The sequence below is a fragment of the Chiloscyllium plagiosum genome, unplaced genomic scaffold (assembly GCF_037043375.1).
Source record: "Chiloscyllium plagiosum isolate Xiang-an unplaced genomic scaffold, Cpla_swu_hap1 HiC_scaffold_15, whole genome shotgun sequence".
Lineage (NCBI taxonomy): Eukaryota > Metazoa > Chordata > Chondrichthyes > Orectolobiformes > Hemiscylliidae > Chiloscyllium > Chiloscyllium plagiosum.
This window is the reverse complement of record NW_028270153.1, coordinates 688,980-704,319: the sequence shown is the minus strand read 5'-3', so window position 1 is coordinate 704,319 and position 15,340 is coordinate 688,980. Positions and strand designations below refer to the sequence as shown.

The window sequence follows — 15,340 nt, the reverse complement described above, 5'->3', positions numbered from 1 at the left end:
TTATCAAACTAAGATTTAAAATAATTCATCACTTTGAAGTTGGCCCCTATGAGAAATCTTCAAAGCAACAGAAAAACTTAGACTGCATTCAGAATGTAACTTTAAAAAGAAAGGAACATTACATCATTTAAAATGGAATGCAGTCACATGCCCTCAACATTCAGTAAGCATAACTTGTGGATTTCTGAACTGATAGCAGGTAACTAGAGAGGGGGGTCTTGGAAGATGGGTTAAATTGGAGGTTAGACTCAATATTATACCTTGGTTTACTTCAAAAGGCAAGTACAATCAATTGAAACATGTGAGAAAATTAGTTGAAGCAAAAGTGAACTTAGACAAAAAGTAAACAATTTCCTAAAATAGAACATAGAAGAATACAGCGCAGTACAGGCCCTTCGGCCCTCGATGTTGCGCCGATCCAAACCCACCTAACCTACACTAGCCCACTATCCTCCATATGCCTATCCAATGCCCGCTTAAATGCCCATAAACAGGGAGAGTCCACCACTGCTACTGGCAGGGCATTCCATGAACTCACGACTCGCTGAGTAAAGAACCTACCCCTAACATCTGTCCTATACCTACCCCCCCTTAATTTAAAGCTATGCCCCCTGTAATAGCTGACTCCATACGTGGAAAAAGATTCTCACTGTCGACCCTATCTAAACCCCTAATCATCTTATACACCTCTATCAAGTCACCCCTAAACCTTCTTTTCTCCAATGAAAACAACCCCAAGTGCCTCAGCCTTTCCTCATACGACCTTTCTACCATACCAGGCAACATCCTGGTAAACCTCCTCTGCACCCGTTCCAGTGCCTCCACATCCTTCCTATAGTATGGTGACCAAAACTGCACACAATACTCCAGATGCGGCCGCACCAGAGTCTTATACAACTGCAACATGACCTCAGTACTCCGGAACTCAATTCCTCTACCAATAAAAGCCAGTACGCCATATGCCTTCTTTACCGCACTATTTACCTGGGTGGCAACTTTCAACGATTTGTGTACATGGACACCAAGATCCCTCTGCTCATCCACACTACCAAGTATCCGACCGTTAGCCCAGTACCCCATCTTTTTATTACTCTTACCAAAGTGAATCACCTCACACTTGGCTACATTGAACTCCATTTGCCACCTTTCTGCCCAGTTCTGCAGCTTATCTATATCCCCCTGTAACCTGCCACATCCTTCCTCACTGTCTACAACTCCTCCGACTTTCGTATCATCCGCAAACTTGCTCACCCAACCTTCTAACCCCTCCTCCAGGTCATTGAGAAAAATGACAAACAGCAATGGTCCCAAAACAGATCCTTGCGGAACACCGCTAGTGACGGCACTCCAAGATGAACCTTTGCCATCAACTACTACCCTCTGTCTTCTTCCAGCCAGCCAACTCCTAATCCAAACCTCCAACTCACCCTCAATGCCATACCTCCGTATTTTTTGCAGTAGTCTACCATGGGGAACCTTATCAAACGCCTTACTAAAATCCATATACACCACATCTACTGCTTTCCCCTCGTCCACCACCTTAGTCACCTTCTCAAAGAATTCAATAAGGTTTGTGAGGCACGACCTGCCCTTCACAAAACCATGCTGACTATCCTTGATCACATTATTCCTATCCAGATGTTCATAAATCCTATCCCTTACAATTCTCTCTAAGATTTTGCCCACAACAGAAGTGAGACTCACCGGCCTATAGTTACTAGAAATAATTAAGCTTACCTGGGTGAGCGTCTGTACTTGAATAATATTAATTAGCCGGAAAAGAAATGAGAGTCTGTTTTCCACACGTGAGATGTAGGATAGCAGGCAGCACTGGGAAATGACTTCTGCAACTAGGTAGAAAACAGCGTACAGAATGATCAAAGGATAACCACATTCCCACATCTATCCCAAAAAATCAAGAGAAATTGCAAACTAGTCAATGTCACAAACATCAGTTCATAAAAAATTACATTTACTGGATTAGTTGAGTAACATACATGATTGTAATCCCACCAGATCTCAATGAAAACAGCTAAACTGCCAGACACGACACCAAAGTTCACTGAAATCAAAGCCACTCAAAGGTTTAGTAATCACGCAAGATCCACCTTTTTGTCACTTGCATTAAAGTCAAGAATATATTAGGTTTTTACATATTAAGGTTATTCCAGTTTTGAGATAACCAGTTCAAGGAGCCCACCAGGAAAATCTTAAGGATCAGTATAGGAGATGAAGTGGTAAAAGCTGTTTTGGGCTCTATTATCCACAGTCATGAATTGTGTGCAGTGTCACAAATGAGGGCTTGCTGCTGGATTCCCATTCATAAATTTGATTTGGCTCTTTGAAGATTCAAGGGCACTTACCACTCAAAACCATTTTTGCATGCTACATCTGAGATTGTGATAAAATGAACAAAATCCATGCCTGCAGGTTTGTCATTGATAAATTTATACTGTCATGCTAATTTGGTTTGTTCCCTCAAAATAATCTCCTCCAATGCATATATACTTCCACTTCTCCATTGCTTACGAAAGGACCTTATTTGCGTTATACCTTTTACAGCATCTGTTTGACTTTCAAATCGGTCCAAGGACAACACAATACAGCGAACCAGCATGTTAGAATCCACTAAAGAACTGTTGATCTGATTCAAAAATATCTGAAACTGAATAAAAAAGACAGCATTGTGAATTGCTGTACTTTGTGGCAAGAGTCATAGAGTCATAGAGATGTACAGCATGGAAACAGACCCTTCAGTCCAACCTGTCCATGCCGACCTGATATCCCAACCCAATCTAGTCTCACCTGCCAGCACCCGGCCCCATATCCCTCCAAACCCTTCCTATTCATATGCCCACCCAAATGCCTCTTAAATGTTGCAATTGTACCAGCCTCCATCACATCCTCTGGCAATTCATTCCATGCATACACCACCCTCTGCATGAAAAAGTTGCCCCTTAGGTTTCTTTTATATCTTTCCCCTCTCACCCTAAACCTATGCCCTCTAGTTCTGGACTCCTCGACCACAGGGAAAAGACTTTGCCTACTTATCCTATCCATGCCCCTCATAATTTTTTAAGTTTTGAAATGGACCATCCGGAAATAGATTAACATAGTCATACAGGTGGTAAAACACAGGCTTCTTCTTCACTATGGATATTCAATCCCTCAACATCTCCATCAGCCACCTGGATGGCTCAAACATCTGTTTCTTCCTAAACAAGGAGGTCCAAACAATCACTAGTAACCACCATAACCTCCACCTGGAAGAAAGTGAGGACTGCAGATGCTGGAGATCAGAGTTGAGTGTGTGGTGCTGGAAAGGCACAGCAGGCCAGGCAGCATCCAAGGAGCAGAGAGTCTATGTTTCAGGCATAAGCCCTTCATCAGGAATGAGGCTTGCAGGCCAAGGGGGCGGAGAGCGAAATCGGATGGGGGGTGGATGGGGTGCATAGTCGCTGTGAATGCAATAGGTAGATGAAGAATGGGTCCACTCCAAGCTCACCGACTCCCACAGCTATCTGGACTACACCTCCTCCCACTCTGCCTCCTGTAAAATGCTATCCTTACTCCCAAATCCTCTGCTGTATCTGCTCCTAGGAGGACCAATTCCACAATAGAACAAGCCAGATGGCCTCCTCCTTCAAAGACTGCAATTTCCCCTCTCAAATGGTTGATGATGCCCTCCAGTGCATCTCCTCCACTTCCTGTACCTCTGCTCTTGAACACTACCCCCCCAACCACAACAAGGACAGAAACCCCGCTGGTCCTCACCTTCCACCCTACCAACCTCTCCAGATACACTGCACCATCCTCTGCCATTTCCGCCACCTACAAACAGACCCTACCAGACATATATATTTCTCTCACCACTCCATCTGCGTTTCCCTTTGTGACTCCCTTGTTAGGTCCACGCACCCCACAAAACCACCCTCCCACCCCAACACTTACCCCTGCCATTGAAGGAAGTGAAAAATCTATGCCCACACCTCCCTCACTTCCATTCAAGACCCCAAAGAATCCTTCCACATCCGAAGCAATTTACCTATACTTCCACACACATCATCTACTTCATCTGTTGCACCTGATATGGTCTCCTCCACATTGGGGAGACAGGACACCAACTTGCGGATCATTTCAGAGAACATCTCTGGGACCCCACACCAATCAACCCCACCGCCCTGTAGCAGAACGCTAACTCCCCCTCTCTCTCCGCCAAAGACATGCAGGTCCTGGGCCGCCTCCATTGCCAAACTCTAACCACCCAATGCCTGGAGGAAGAACGTCTCGTCTTCCATCTTGGGTCACTGTAGATTTCACCAGTTTCCCCATTTCCCCTCCCCAACCTTATCCCAGTCTCAACTTTCCAATTCAGCACTGTGCTCTTGAACAGTCCTATCTGTCCAGCTTCCTTCCCACCTATCTGCACCACCCATTTCTCCAACCTATCCCTTTCACCCCCACCTTCATCTACCTACCTCATTCCCAGCTACCTTTCCCACAGCTCCACCCCCTCCCATTTATCTCAGTCACCTTGAATAAAGAAACAAATTTACAGCCTAGGAGTAGGCCTTTCGGCCCTCCAAGCCTGTGCTGAGCCAAATACACTGTCTAAAGCTATTGCCAAATTCCTAAAGATCTGTACCCCTTTGATCCCCACCCTTTCATGCATCTGTCCAGGCGCACCTTAAATGAATCTACAGTGCCCGCTTCTACTACCTTTATTGGCAACACGCACCAGGCACCTACCACCCTCTGAGTAAAGTACTTGCCGCGTGTATCCCCTTTAAACTTTTCTCCTCTCACCTTGAACACATGACCTCATTATTGAATCCCTCACCCTGGGAAAAAGCTTATCTCTATCCATGATTTGGAGATGCCGGTGTTGGATTGGGGTGTACAAAGTTAAAAATCACAACACCAGGTTATACTCCAACAGGTTTAATTGGAAGCACACTAGCTTTCGGAGCATCACTCCTTCATCAGGTGATAGTGGAGGGCTCAATCCTAACAGAATTTATAGCAAATATTTACAGTGTGATGTAACTGAAATTATACATTGAAAAATTGATTGTCTGTTAAGCCTTTCATCTTTTAGAATACCATGACAGTTTCACTTCTTTCACGTGTAAATCACAAAACCTTTTTTTATATAAATAGTTGCATTCTCAGGTTAGCTGTTAACAATGGTGATAGCTAGACAATATGTTGAAGGTGTTCTCCCCCTGTGTTCTCTGTCTATACCATGATGTTTAGATTGATTCTAATCTAAAAAGTGAGATAAGAGTTTTACATGAATTCATGCAGTTTTTGAGCAAAGTACAATGTAACCCTGCAAGCAGAAACTCACCCCACAAAATATGCATGTGCATGTGGGTCTTTGTCTGTCTGCGTGTGTCTGTCTGGGTTGGGGGTTGTGTGAGAAAGTGTGCGCGCGTGTGTGGTGAGTGCAGAGTGTCTTAAGTCTGTGAGGGGGTGCATGTGCCTGTAAGGGTGTGTGTGTGTGTGTGTGTGTGTGTGTGTGTGTGTGTACAGGAGTGCTTGTGTGAGAGTGTGTGTGTGTAGGAGTATCTGTATATGTCTAGTGCAGTGGTGGTCATCTATAAAGTGACATGAACCCAAGGTCCCGGTTGAGGCCCTCCCTATGGGTACCGAACTTAGCTATCAGCCTCTGCTCGGCCACCTTTCGCTGCTGCCTGTTGTGAAGTCCGCCTTGGAGGATGGTCACCCGAAGGTCTGAGGTCGAATGTCCAGGACCACTGAAGTGTTCCCCAACTGGGAGGGAACACTCCAGTTCGGTACCCATAGGGAGGGCCTCAACCGGGACCTTGGGTTCATGTCACATTACAGGTGACCACCAGTGCATTATACACACAGATACTACTACACACACACACACACCTGTACATACATATACACTGACACTCCCACACACCCTTACAGACACACGCTCACACATGCACCCTCTCACAGACTTAAGACACACTGCACTCACCACACACACACACACTTTCTCACACTCAACCCCTAACCCAGACAAAGACCCACATGCACACATATAATTTGTGGGGTGAGTTTGTATTTGCAGGGTTACATTGTACTTTGCTCAAAAACTGCATGAAATCATGTAAAACTCTGATCTCACTTTTTAGATTAGAATCAATCTAAACATCATGGTATAGACAGAGAACACAGGGGGCTAACACCTTCAACATGTTGTTGTGGTTCTGTTCGCCGAGCTGGGAATTTGCCTTGCAAACGTTTCGTCCCCTGTCTAGGTGACATCCTCAGTGCTTGGGAGCCTCCTGTGAAGCGCTTCTGTGATGTTTCCTCCGGCATTTATAGTGGCCTGTCTCTGCCGCTTCCGGTTGCCAGTTTCAGCTGTCCGCTGTAGTGGCCGGTATATTGGGTCCAGGTCGATGTGTTTGTTGATGGAGTTTGTGGATGAGTGCCATGCCTCTAGGAATTCCCTAGAATAAATGCCGGAGGAAACATCACAGAAGCGCTTCACAGGAGGCTCCCAAGCACTGAGGATGTCACCTCGACAGGGGACTAAACGTTTGCAAGACAAATTCCCAGCTCGGCGAACAGAACCACAACAATGAGCACCCAAGCTACAAATCTTCTCCCAAACTTTGAACACCTTCAACATATTGTCTAGTTATCATCATTGTTAACAGCTAACCTGAGAATGCAACTTTTAAAAAAAAAGGTTTTGTGACTTACACGTGAAAGAAGTGAAACTGTCATGGTATTCTAAAAGATGAAAGGCTTACAGAATCAATTTTTCAATGTATAATTTCAGTTACATCACACTGTAAATGCTTGCTATAAATTCTGTGTGTTAGGATTATGCCCTCCACTATCATCTGATGAAGGAATGATGCTCCAAAAGCTAATGTGCTTCCAATTAAACCTGTTGGACTATAACCTGGTGTTGTGTGATTTTTATCTCTATCCACCCTGTCTATACCCTTCATGATTTTGTAGACCTCAATCAGATCCCCCCTCAATCTCCTTTTTTCTAATGAAAATAATCTTAACCTCCTCAACCTCTCTTCATAGCTAGCACCTTCCATACCAGGCAACATCCTCAAATCTTCTCTGTCCCCTTTCCAAAGCATCCACATCCTTTTGGTAGTGTGGCAACAAGAACTGTACACCTTGGCCCACACGCCTCATTCCTGATGAAGGGCTTCTGCCTAAAACGTCAACTCTCCTGCTCCTTGGATGTTGCCTTTTCCAGCACCACACTCTGACATCATCTCCACCTGGCTGAGCTTGTTGCCCCAATGAACAATTTCTCTTTCAACTTATCCTGTTTTCTCCAAACAAATGGTGTGGTCATACAGACCTTCATGGGACCTAGCTATATTTATCTATCTTTTTGACAACTTTATCGAACATTACTTGTCCCACTCCTATAAAACCACAGAAAATTAAAGGCACAAAAAGAGACTTTTAGCTCATCGCATGTATGCGGCCAAAATAAAGCTTGTAATTTGGGGTGGCATAGTGGCTCATTGGTTAGCACTGCTGTCTCACAGCGCCAGGGACCTGGGTTCAATTCTAGCTGCATGTGCGTGTGTGTATGGGTTTCCTCAGTCCAAAGATGTGCAGTGTAGGTGGACTCGCCATGCCAAATTGCCCACATAGTGTTCACGGCTGCGTTGGGTAGCCATGGGAAATGCAGGGATGAGATAGGGATGCAAGTCTGGATGGGATACTCTTTGGAGAGTTAGTGTTAATGTGTTGGGCCAAATGGCCTGTTTCCACACTGCAGGGATTCTATATATAGATATCCATTCTAATCTCACCTCCCAGTACCCAGTCCTGGGCCTCGCAGGTTACTGCACTTCAGTTGCAGATTCAGGTTATTTTTAAATGAGAAGAGGGTTTCAGCCTCCACTACCAAACTAGGCAGAAAATTCTAGATACCAATGCAGTGAAAAGGTGTTGCCTCAATCTTTTACTACCACATTAAAAACTGAACTCTGGCACATTACTTCTCATTTGGAAAGACCCTAATTCCCTATCTCCTCTATTTAGGAGATAGAAGCAGAAAAACAGGAGGTATAGTCTACTCAGCCCTTCAAGCCTACTTTTCCCTTAAACACTATCTTGTTTATCATCCAACTCAGTACCCTCTTCTTCATAGTTCTTGAAGCTAAAGGGATCAAAGCCTATATCTAACTCCTCTTTGAAACATTCAATATTTTGACCCAAGCTGCTTTCATTGATAAAGAGCTCCACAGGCTCACCACACACTTTGGGTGAAGTAATTTCTTCTCATCTCAGTTCTACATGGCTGACCCCTGTGACAATTGGTTTTGGACACCCCACAGAGAATATCTTGCCTGCATTTACCCTAGGAGAAAGCAAGGATGCAGATGCTGGAGATCAGAGTTGAAGACTCTGATGCTGGAAAAGGACAGGTCAGGCAGCATGTGTGGAGCAGGACAGTCATCGTTTCAGGCATAAGCCCTTCATCAGGAATGAGACTTGTGGGTCAAGGGGGCTGAAAGATAAATGGGCGGGGTGGGGGGGGGGGGGGGGGGGGAGAAGAGGAGGTAGCTGGGAATGCAACAGGTAAATGAGATGGGGATTGATGGTGATAGGTCGAAGTGGAGCAGATAGACAGGAAGGAAGACAGACAGGTAGGGCAGTGCCATTTGAAGGGTTGGATCTGGGATAAGGTGGGGGGAGGGGAGGTCAGGAAACTGGTGAAATCAACACTGATCTCATATGGTTGCAAGGTCCCAAAGCGGAAGATGAGGCGGCTTGAACTCTGTGGAGGCGGCGGCCCAGGACTTGCATGCTCTTGGCAGAGGAATGGAGAGTAAGGCACCACGTTTTACAGGGGTATGGGTGGAAGGTGTAATCCAGGTAGTTGTGGGAGTCGGTGGATTTGAAGTAGACATCAGTGTCGAGTCGGTCAATTATAGACAAATTCTGCCTGGTCGGCGAGGCCCCCGTGCCATGAACAAATACAAATACTGTACAGGTATCACTGATCTTGTTGGAAGAATTAAATCAATTTGGCAACCAATTCCCAACCTTCTCTCATCTTTATCTCGTCCATCTTCCTTCCCTTCTGTGACTTCTCCAGCTCTAGTCATGACTCCCACAATTATCCCCATTGCACTTCCTCACACCCTGCTTAATTAAGGACTTAACTCCATCTGCAGTTTCTATCTCTCCATTAGATCAGTTCTGATAACACCCTCTTCAAAAATGGTGTCTGATATTTCTTACTTTTCCCTCAACTGAGGATCCCATCCACCACAAACCTCTGCTCTCATCTCTTCCCTTGCCTTCTGGAACAATGACAGGGTTCCTATTAGCCTGCATATTGATCATCCTTTGCCAGTTTCACTAAACATCTCTTTCACTCAACACTGCTACAATAGCAATTTCCTAAGCAGATGCAGGTGTCGCAAGTCATTTTACCTATAATCTCAAACTCCTTTTAAGTGAAGCAGCATTTTAATTTACTTCTTTCAAACTCGTCAACTGTATTCACTGCTCTCAATACTGTCTCCTTTTCATCAAGGAGACTAAATGCAGACTAGGTGACTGCTCTGTGGAACACCTTCACTCAGTCTGTAAGAGTGATCCTGACCTTGGGGTCACTTGCCAGTTCATTCACAGTCTTCGTCTTCTGCTCACACCTCTACCCTTCAGTCTGATACATTGTTCCAGTGAAACCCAATGCAGACTGGAAGGGCAGCATCTCATTTCCCACTTTGACACTTAAAAAGCCTTCTGGATTCAGACTTCAGACCATGATCTCTGCCTTTCACTCTGTTTTCCCCACCTTCAGACTTCCATCCAGTCACTTTTGCACCCAACCCCCCCCCCCCCCCCCCCCAGCCTTATTGCTGATTCTGGGGTTCTTTCTTGCACCCATCAAAAAAGCTGAAATCAGTTGTGTTGGGCCTTCAAGTGTCAAAAGCAATTAAGCAATCCAAAAAAAAGCAAGTTATCTTCTGTTCCTTGTGGTTCGTGCCTAGTGATACCTGGGAGAGTGACAGCACTAGCTTGTTTGAACTCATTACCTGAATCCAGCAGAATTAGGACAAATGGTATGCACCACCTTCAGTTGGGGTTCATTTATCATTCCAGCTTCATGATCATTTTTACTGATGGGTGATATATAAGCACCTTCCAAAATTCTTAAAGTAAATACTTGCTAGACTAGTAAATTAGACAGATATTCATTTACAGATTAAGCGGTGCAGCTCACTATACCACAACTCACCTTCTCTTCTGTGTTTACATATTTATTAAACCTCTTGAAGGCATCAATGTTGAATTTCATCAGCTCACCCAAAAGATCAAAATAACTTTGCAATACATCCCTGGATTTACACTCACTGTCGATAATGCAGAAAAGAATGTGCTGTCAAAGCAAACATACAAGACTTTAACTTCTTTGCAAGGCACTGACCTTCAGTGGCCTTAATGGCAATTACACTTTTGTTCCGAAGCTGAGTTCTGAACATTTACCTCCAACATTCAAGCATATTACCCCAAAGTTTTATTTTGGTTTCCAAGGAATTTGTTTTTAAATTTCAATAAAAACTAACGGATATTGGATTCTCTGGTTAGAAATCACCCTTTCATCCATGTAATAGTTATGATCAGTTCAAGTTGATAGAATGGTTTCCTCCCAGTTTATTCATTGTTCGGGCCTACCGCATGGGAACCATGGATAATAGTTTTAATTCTGCTCCACTCAAAATGCATTGCACAACTCAGCATCTCACTACTGAAGCTACAAGGATGTGTAGCGAGAGCAGAATACTATCTACTGGCCTGACAAACTTGAAAGTAAGGGAATAAAGCACCAAGCTAGAAGCTTCACTGTGTACTTAAGTTTGCAATTCTCAATCCAAGAGTGGCCAACACTGGTATAACTTGTCAAATTACCAAACTATTCTTTTCAACACTACATTAAGTACATCAAATAAATTTAACTAGGAGAAAGTGAGGACTGCAGATGCTGGAGATCAGTGCTCAAAAATGTGTTGCTGGAAAAGCGTAGCAGGTCAGGCAGCATCCAAGGAGCAGGAGAATCGACGTTTCAGGTATAAGCCCTTCTTCAGGAATGAGGAAGGTGTGCCAAGCAGGCTAAGATAAAAGGTAGGGAGGAGGGACTTGGGGGAGGGGCATTGGGAATGCGATAGGTGGGAGATGGTTAAGGTGAGGGCAATAGGCTGGAGAGGGGGTGGGGGCGGAGAGGTCGGGATGATGATTGCAGGTCAAGAAGGCGGTGCTGAGTCCGAGGGTTGGGACTGAGATAGGGTGGGGGGAGGGGAAATGAGGAAGCTGGAGAAATGAAAGCAGATTTCTCCAGCTTCCTCATTTCCCCTCCCCCCACCTTATCTCAGTTCCAACCCTCGGACTCAGCACCGCCTTCTTGACCTGCAATCTTCTTCCCGACCTCTCCGCCCCCACCCCTCCTCGGTCTATCACCCTCACCTTAACCTCCTTCCACCTATCGCATTCCCAACGCCCCTCCCCCAAGTCCTTCCTCCCTACCTTTTATCTTAGCCTGTTTGGCACACCTTCCTCATTCCTGATATAGGGTTTAGGCTCGAAACGTCGATTCTCCTGTTCCTTGGATGCTGCCTGACCTGTTGCGCTTTTCCAGCAACACATTTTTCAGTTCATCAAGTAAATTTAAGCCAACATAAGTGTTGACACATTCAAAAGAATTTGAAATGATATTCATCCTCTGATTCTCCAAGTTTTTCTCTGACTTATAAGCAGCGGACATTTTCACATCCAGCAGAGCTGTTCGACCACCATTTGGCAGATGCTCACACTTCTAGAGGACAGGAGTGAGGACTTCATTCTCTTTTGCCAGATGGTGTACAGGGACACATCAACCAATGTGAGGAGGATGTTAGGAGATTACAGGGATGACCTGGACATGTTAAGTGAGTGGTCAGATGCATGGCAGATGCAGTTTAATGTGAATAAATGTATGGTTATCCACTTTGGTGGCAAGAACAGGAAGGCAGATTACTACCTAAGTAGAATCAATTCATGTAAAGGGGCAATGCAGAGAGATCTGGGTGTTCTTGTACACCAGTCAATGAAGATAGCATGCAGGTACAGCAGGTAGTGAAGGCGGCTAATAGCATGCTGGCCTTCATAACAAGAGGGATTGAGTTAGAAGCAAAGAGGTTCTTCTGCAGCCGTACAGGGCCCTGGTGAGACCTCACCTGGAGTATTGTGTGCAGTTCTGGTCTCCAAATTTGAGGAAAGACATTCTGGCTATTGAGGGAGTGCAGCGTAGGTTCACGAGGTCAATTCCTGGAATGGCAGGACTACCTTACGCTGAAAGATTGGAGCAACTGGTCTTGTATACCCTTGAGTTTAGAAGACTGAGGGGGGATCTGATTGAGATATATAAGATTATTAAAGGATTGGACACTCTGGAGGCAGGAAACATGTTTCCGCTGATGGGTGAGTGCTGAACCAGAGGACACAGCTTATAAATATGGGGTAGACCATTTAGGACAGAGATGAGGAGAAACCTCTTCACCCAGAGAGTAGTGGCTGTGTGGAATGCTCTGCCCCAGAGGGCAGTGGAGGCCCAGTCTCTGGATTCATTTAAGAAAGAGTTGGATAGAGCTCTCAAGGATAGTGGAATCAAGGGTTATGGAGATAAGGCAGGAACAGGATACTGATTAAGGATGATCAGCCATGATCATATGGAATGGTGGTGCAGGCTCGAAGGGCAGAATGGCCTACTCTTGCACCCATTGTCTATTGTCAATGGCCACACCAATCCCTCTGCCCTGCCGAATACCACCCCCCTCCTACCCCATGCACATCCAGTGACACCACACCCCACTCAGCAAAAATAAAAACAAACTCCATTCTGCACACTAGTAAAAGAAGCAAAGTTAAACACATTTGAATGGTTAATTTGGTCTAATTGTGCAAACTGAAATATGCAAGAAATTCTTCTCACCATCCAGCAGCTTGACCATTTTGCATCTTAAAGTTTGACTTACCTCCAGCAGGCCACGTTTCAAAAGAAACATCTGGTCAGCATAAGAAGTCACTCCTCGTAGAAAACTCTCAACTGCTCTTGCCTGCCAGAATCTGCCGGGAATGAGTAACAAGAATAGCAATTCAACTGGTTTAATTCCTTAGCTATTGTCTGCTTGACTTTCCTGAAAGTGGATCACCTACTGGGTCTAGTTACACAGGCAATACACATTCTGCTAGCACTGGCCATCAATCAAGTGTGCATTTTACCATCAATTCAATTTACTAGAGTAAAACCTTGCAATTATAATACATTGTTGCCTCAGCCATAATAAAATAACTCCAGAAATGGAGAATTGAGGTCATCATGTTCACAGTCTGAGACGATGGAGGTCATAAACTCTTAACACCTTTACCAAGCTTCAGGACCTGTTTTTCAATAAACATTCTACATAGATACAACAGGAATTAAACATTCAATACAAATCCATCCTAAACTACATGCTTGGCATGAAAAGGAATAGGAATCAGAGATTGGTACTTATTACTTATAGCTGTTAGCTCCATTTTCAGCCACTTATTTTCCATCAGTCTGCAGTCCTATAGCCGATGGTTATGTTCAGATGTAAACCACCTGCTTTTAAATAATTATTAAACAGAATATTTAACGTCATCCTGGAGAAACAGAAAAGTTCAAAATTGAAGAGCTCTAGTTATGGACATCCATCCAAGAGTGATAAAAATAATGGAACCCCCTTGACCATTATTAGAGAGTCTCTTAAAACTAATTTCAAAATCAAACAAGACCAGAGATGTAATCGTAGACCCATCAGTCCAGTATCTGTTGCTGGTAACACGAGAGAAGAGATTCCAAGAGATGTTCTTTATGAACACATGGAAAGGGAAGGAGTCATAATAAATTCACCATCAGTTTCTGCGAAAGCTACCTGAAAGAGGATTCTGCAGGTTCTTTCTTCATCACTTGTAATAACCTTGTCAGAAGTCCTTTCTTCCCATCACAAATCAGAGTTCTGTGAAAACAAACGTGATTCAAACTTTTTGCTCACTTATAATTTCAGTTTAAAAATCAGAGCACACTGCTTCACACAGTATTACAGTAGCTTTAAAAGGATGAGTTTCCCACTTCTAAGTTGGCCATAATCTTCATGTATACAAGTAACATTCAATTTATCTGCTGGGTGTTGTCTGGCTTGTGCAGCTACAATACTGAGTAAATTGGGCAGTCACCCTGGGAAAAAAGTTTTGATATTTTGCTGATTTAATTTATTCATTGACTGGACATGGCCTACTATTTATTGCCTCCAGGTGATCGAATAGTTAACCCAGATCAGTTAACTTCAGAAACGGGCTTTTCGTTATTACGTCAAATGCTGCAGATATCTTTATTAAACCAACTCATTTTGTGACAATCTGGAGCAGGTGGGTCTAACATGGCCATTCTTCCTCAAAAAGGTGGGATCAATACAATAAAAGAGCCCTTCAAAGTTAAAAATATGAAGTTACCATTCCTGCATCCAGAGTTCAGGTTCCATCTGCATCTTCCATTTTTTTAAAATTACTTCACAGAATGTCAGAAAACAGCAAGTTTATTAAGAATTAGACCACTCCAAATTGAGAGACACCAGGCTGAAAACCAGGGGAATGCAGACTTTTTTCATAGCTAACTCAATAACTGATCATGTCATTCAAAGGCAAATATATACAATGACCAAGACCAAATTCTCAATTGCTTCCACACTATCTTGATACATTTCTCCCATTTCCATCAACTCCCCAATACCAGCCAAAACTGTTCTCTCCAATAATATGTAGTGCAAGTAGCCTATGGTCATAAATAAAGTCCAGTCTGGATTGTCTGCAGGAGGTACCATTTTTTACCAGACACAGAAGCAATGACCACCTTAAAAACCTTCATTCGCATGGCTTGTTGCAACCATCATTTGCAAAACCATGAAAATCCATATCGGGGAGACAGAATACTTTAAGCAGATGCCAAAATGAACTAACCATACTAACATCACAGCTATCAGAACAAGGCCAGTATTTTGACAAGTGGCTCACCACCTTCTCCAGATCATCGCCACTGTTTTCACAAGATTCAACTGAGGAGTTTAAAAAATTCCTGCCACTTGCTTAGACAATGCTGTTACTGTCCTCAGTAAGCTGGATACTCACCCAAATAGGGTGGTTTGCTTAATTTTAAGTCAAACTGCATCTTAATTTAAAATCAGAGCATATTTCTTGACAGAATCCAGATTAGGACAGAATCAATGGATGCATTTTACTACTTTAAGCATTGTAAAGGCCGATC

The 15,340-nt window shown here is 43.9% G+C and overlaps 1 protein-coding gene across 3 annotated transcripts in view; it reads right to left on the bottom strand.

The window, feature by feature from the left end:
- The window catches only part of LOC122560343 (short transient receptor potential channel 4-associated protein-like), a 97,259-nt gene that overhangs the window by 17,926 nt on the left and 63,993 nt on the right, over positions 1–15,340 (bottom strand). For 2 of the 3 annotated variants that reach the window (XM_087994632.1, XM_043710990.2), the window contains 5 exons: positions 13,956–14,039; positions 13,032–13,122; positions 10,262–10,402; positions 2,554–2,665; positions 1,738–1,850 (listed from right to left, as the gene is read on the bottom strand). In XM_087994632.1, the coding sequence (XP_087850758.1) occupies positions 1,738–1,850; positions 2,554–2,665; positions 10,262–10,402; positions 13,032–13,122; positions 13,956–14,039 (541 nt within the window). The remainder of the gene's footprint in view (positions 1–1,737; positions 1,851–2,553; positions 2,666–10,261; positions 10,403–13,031; positions 13,123–13,955; positions 14,040–15,340) is intronic. The other variant, XM_087994633.1, reaches the window with a different exon arrangement.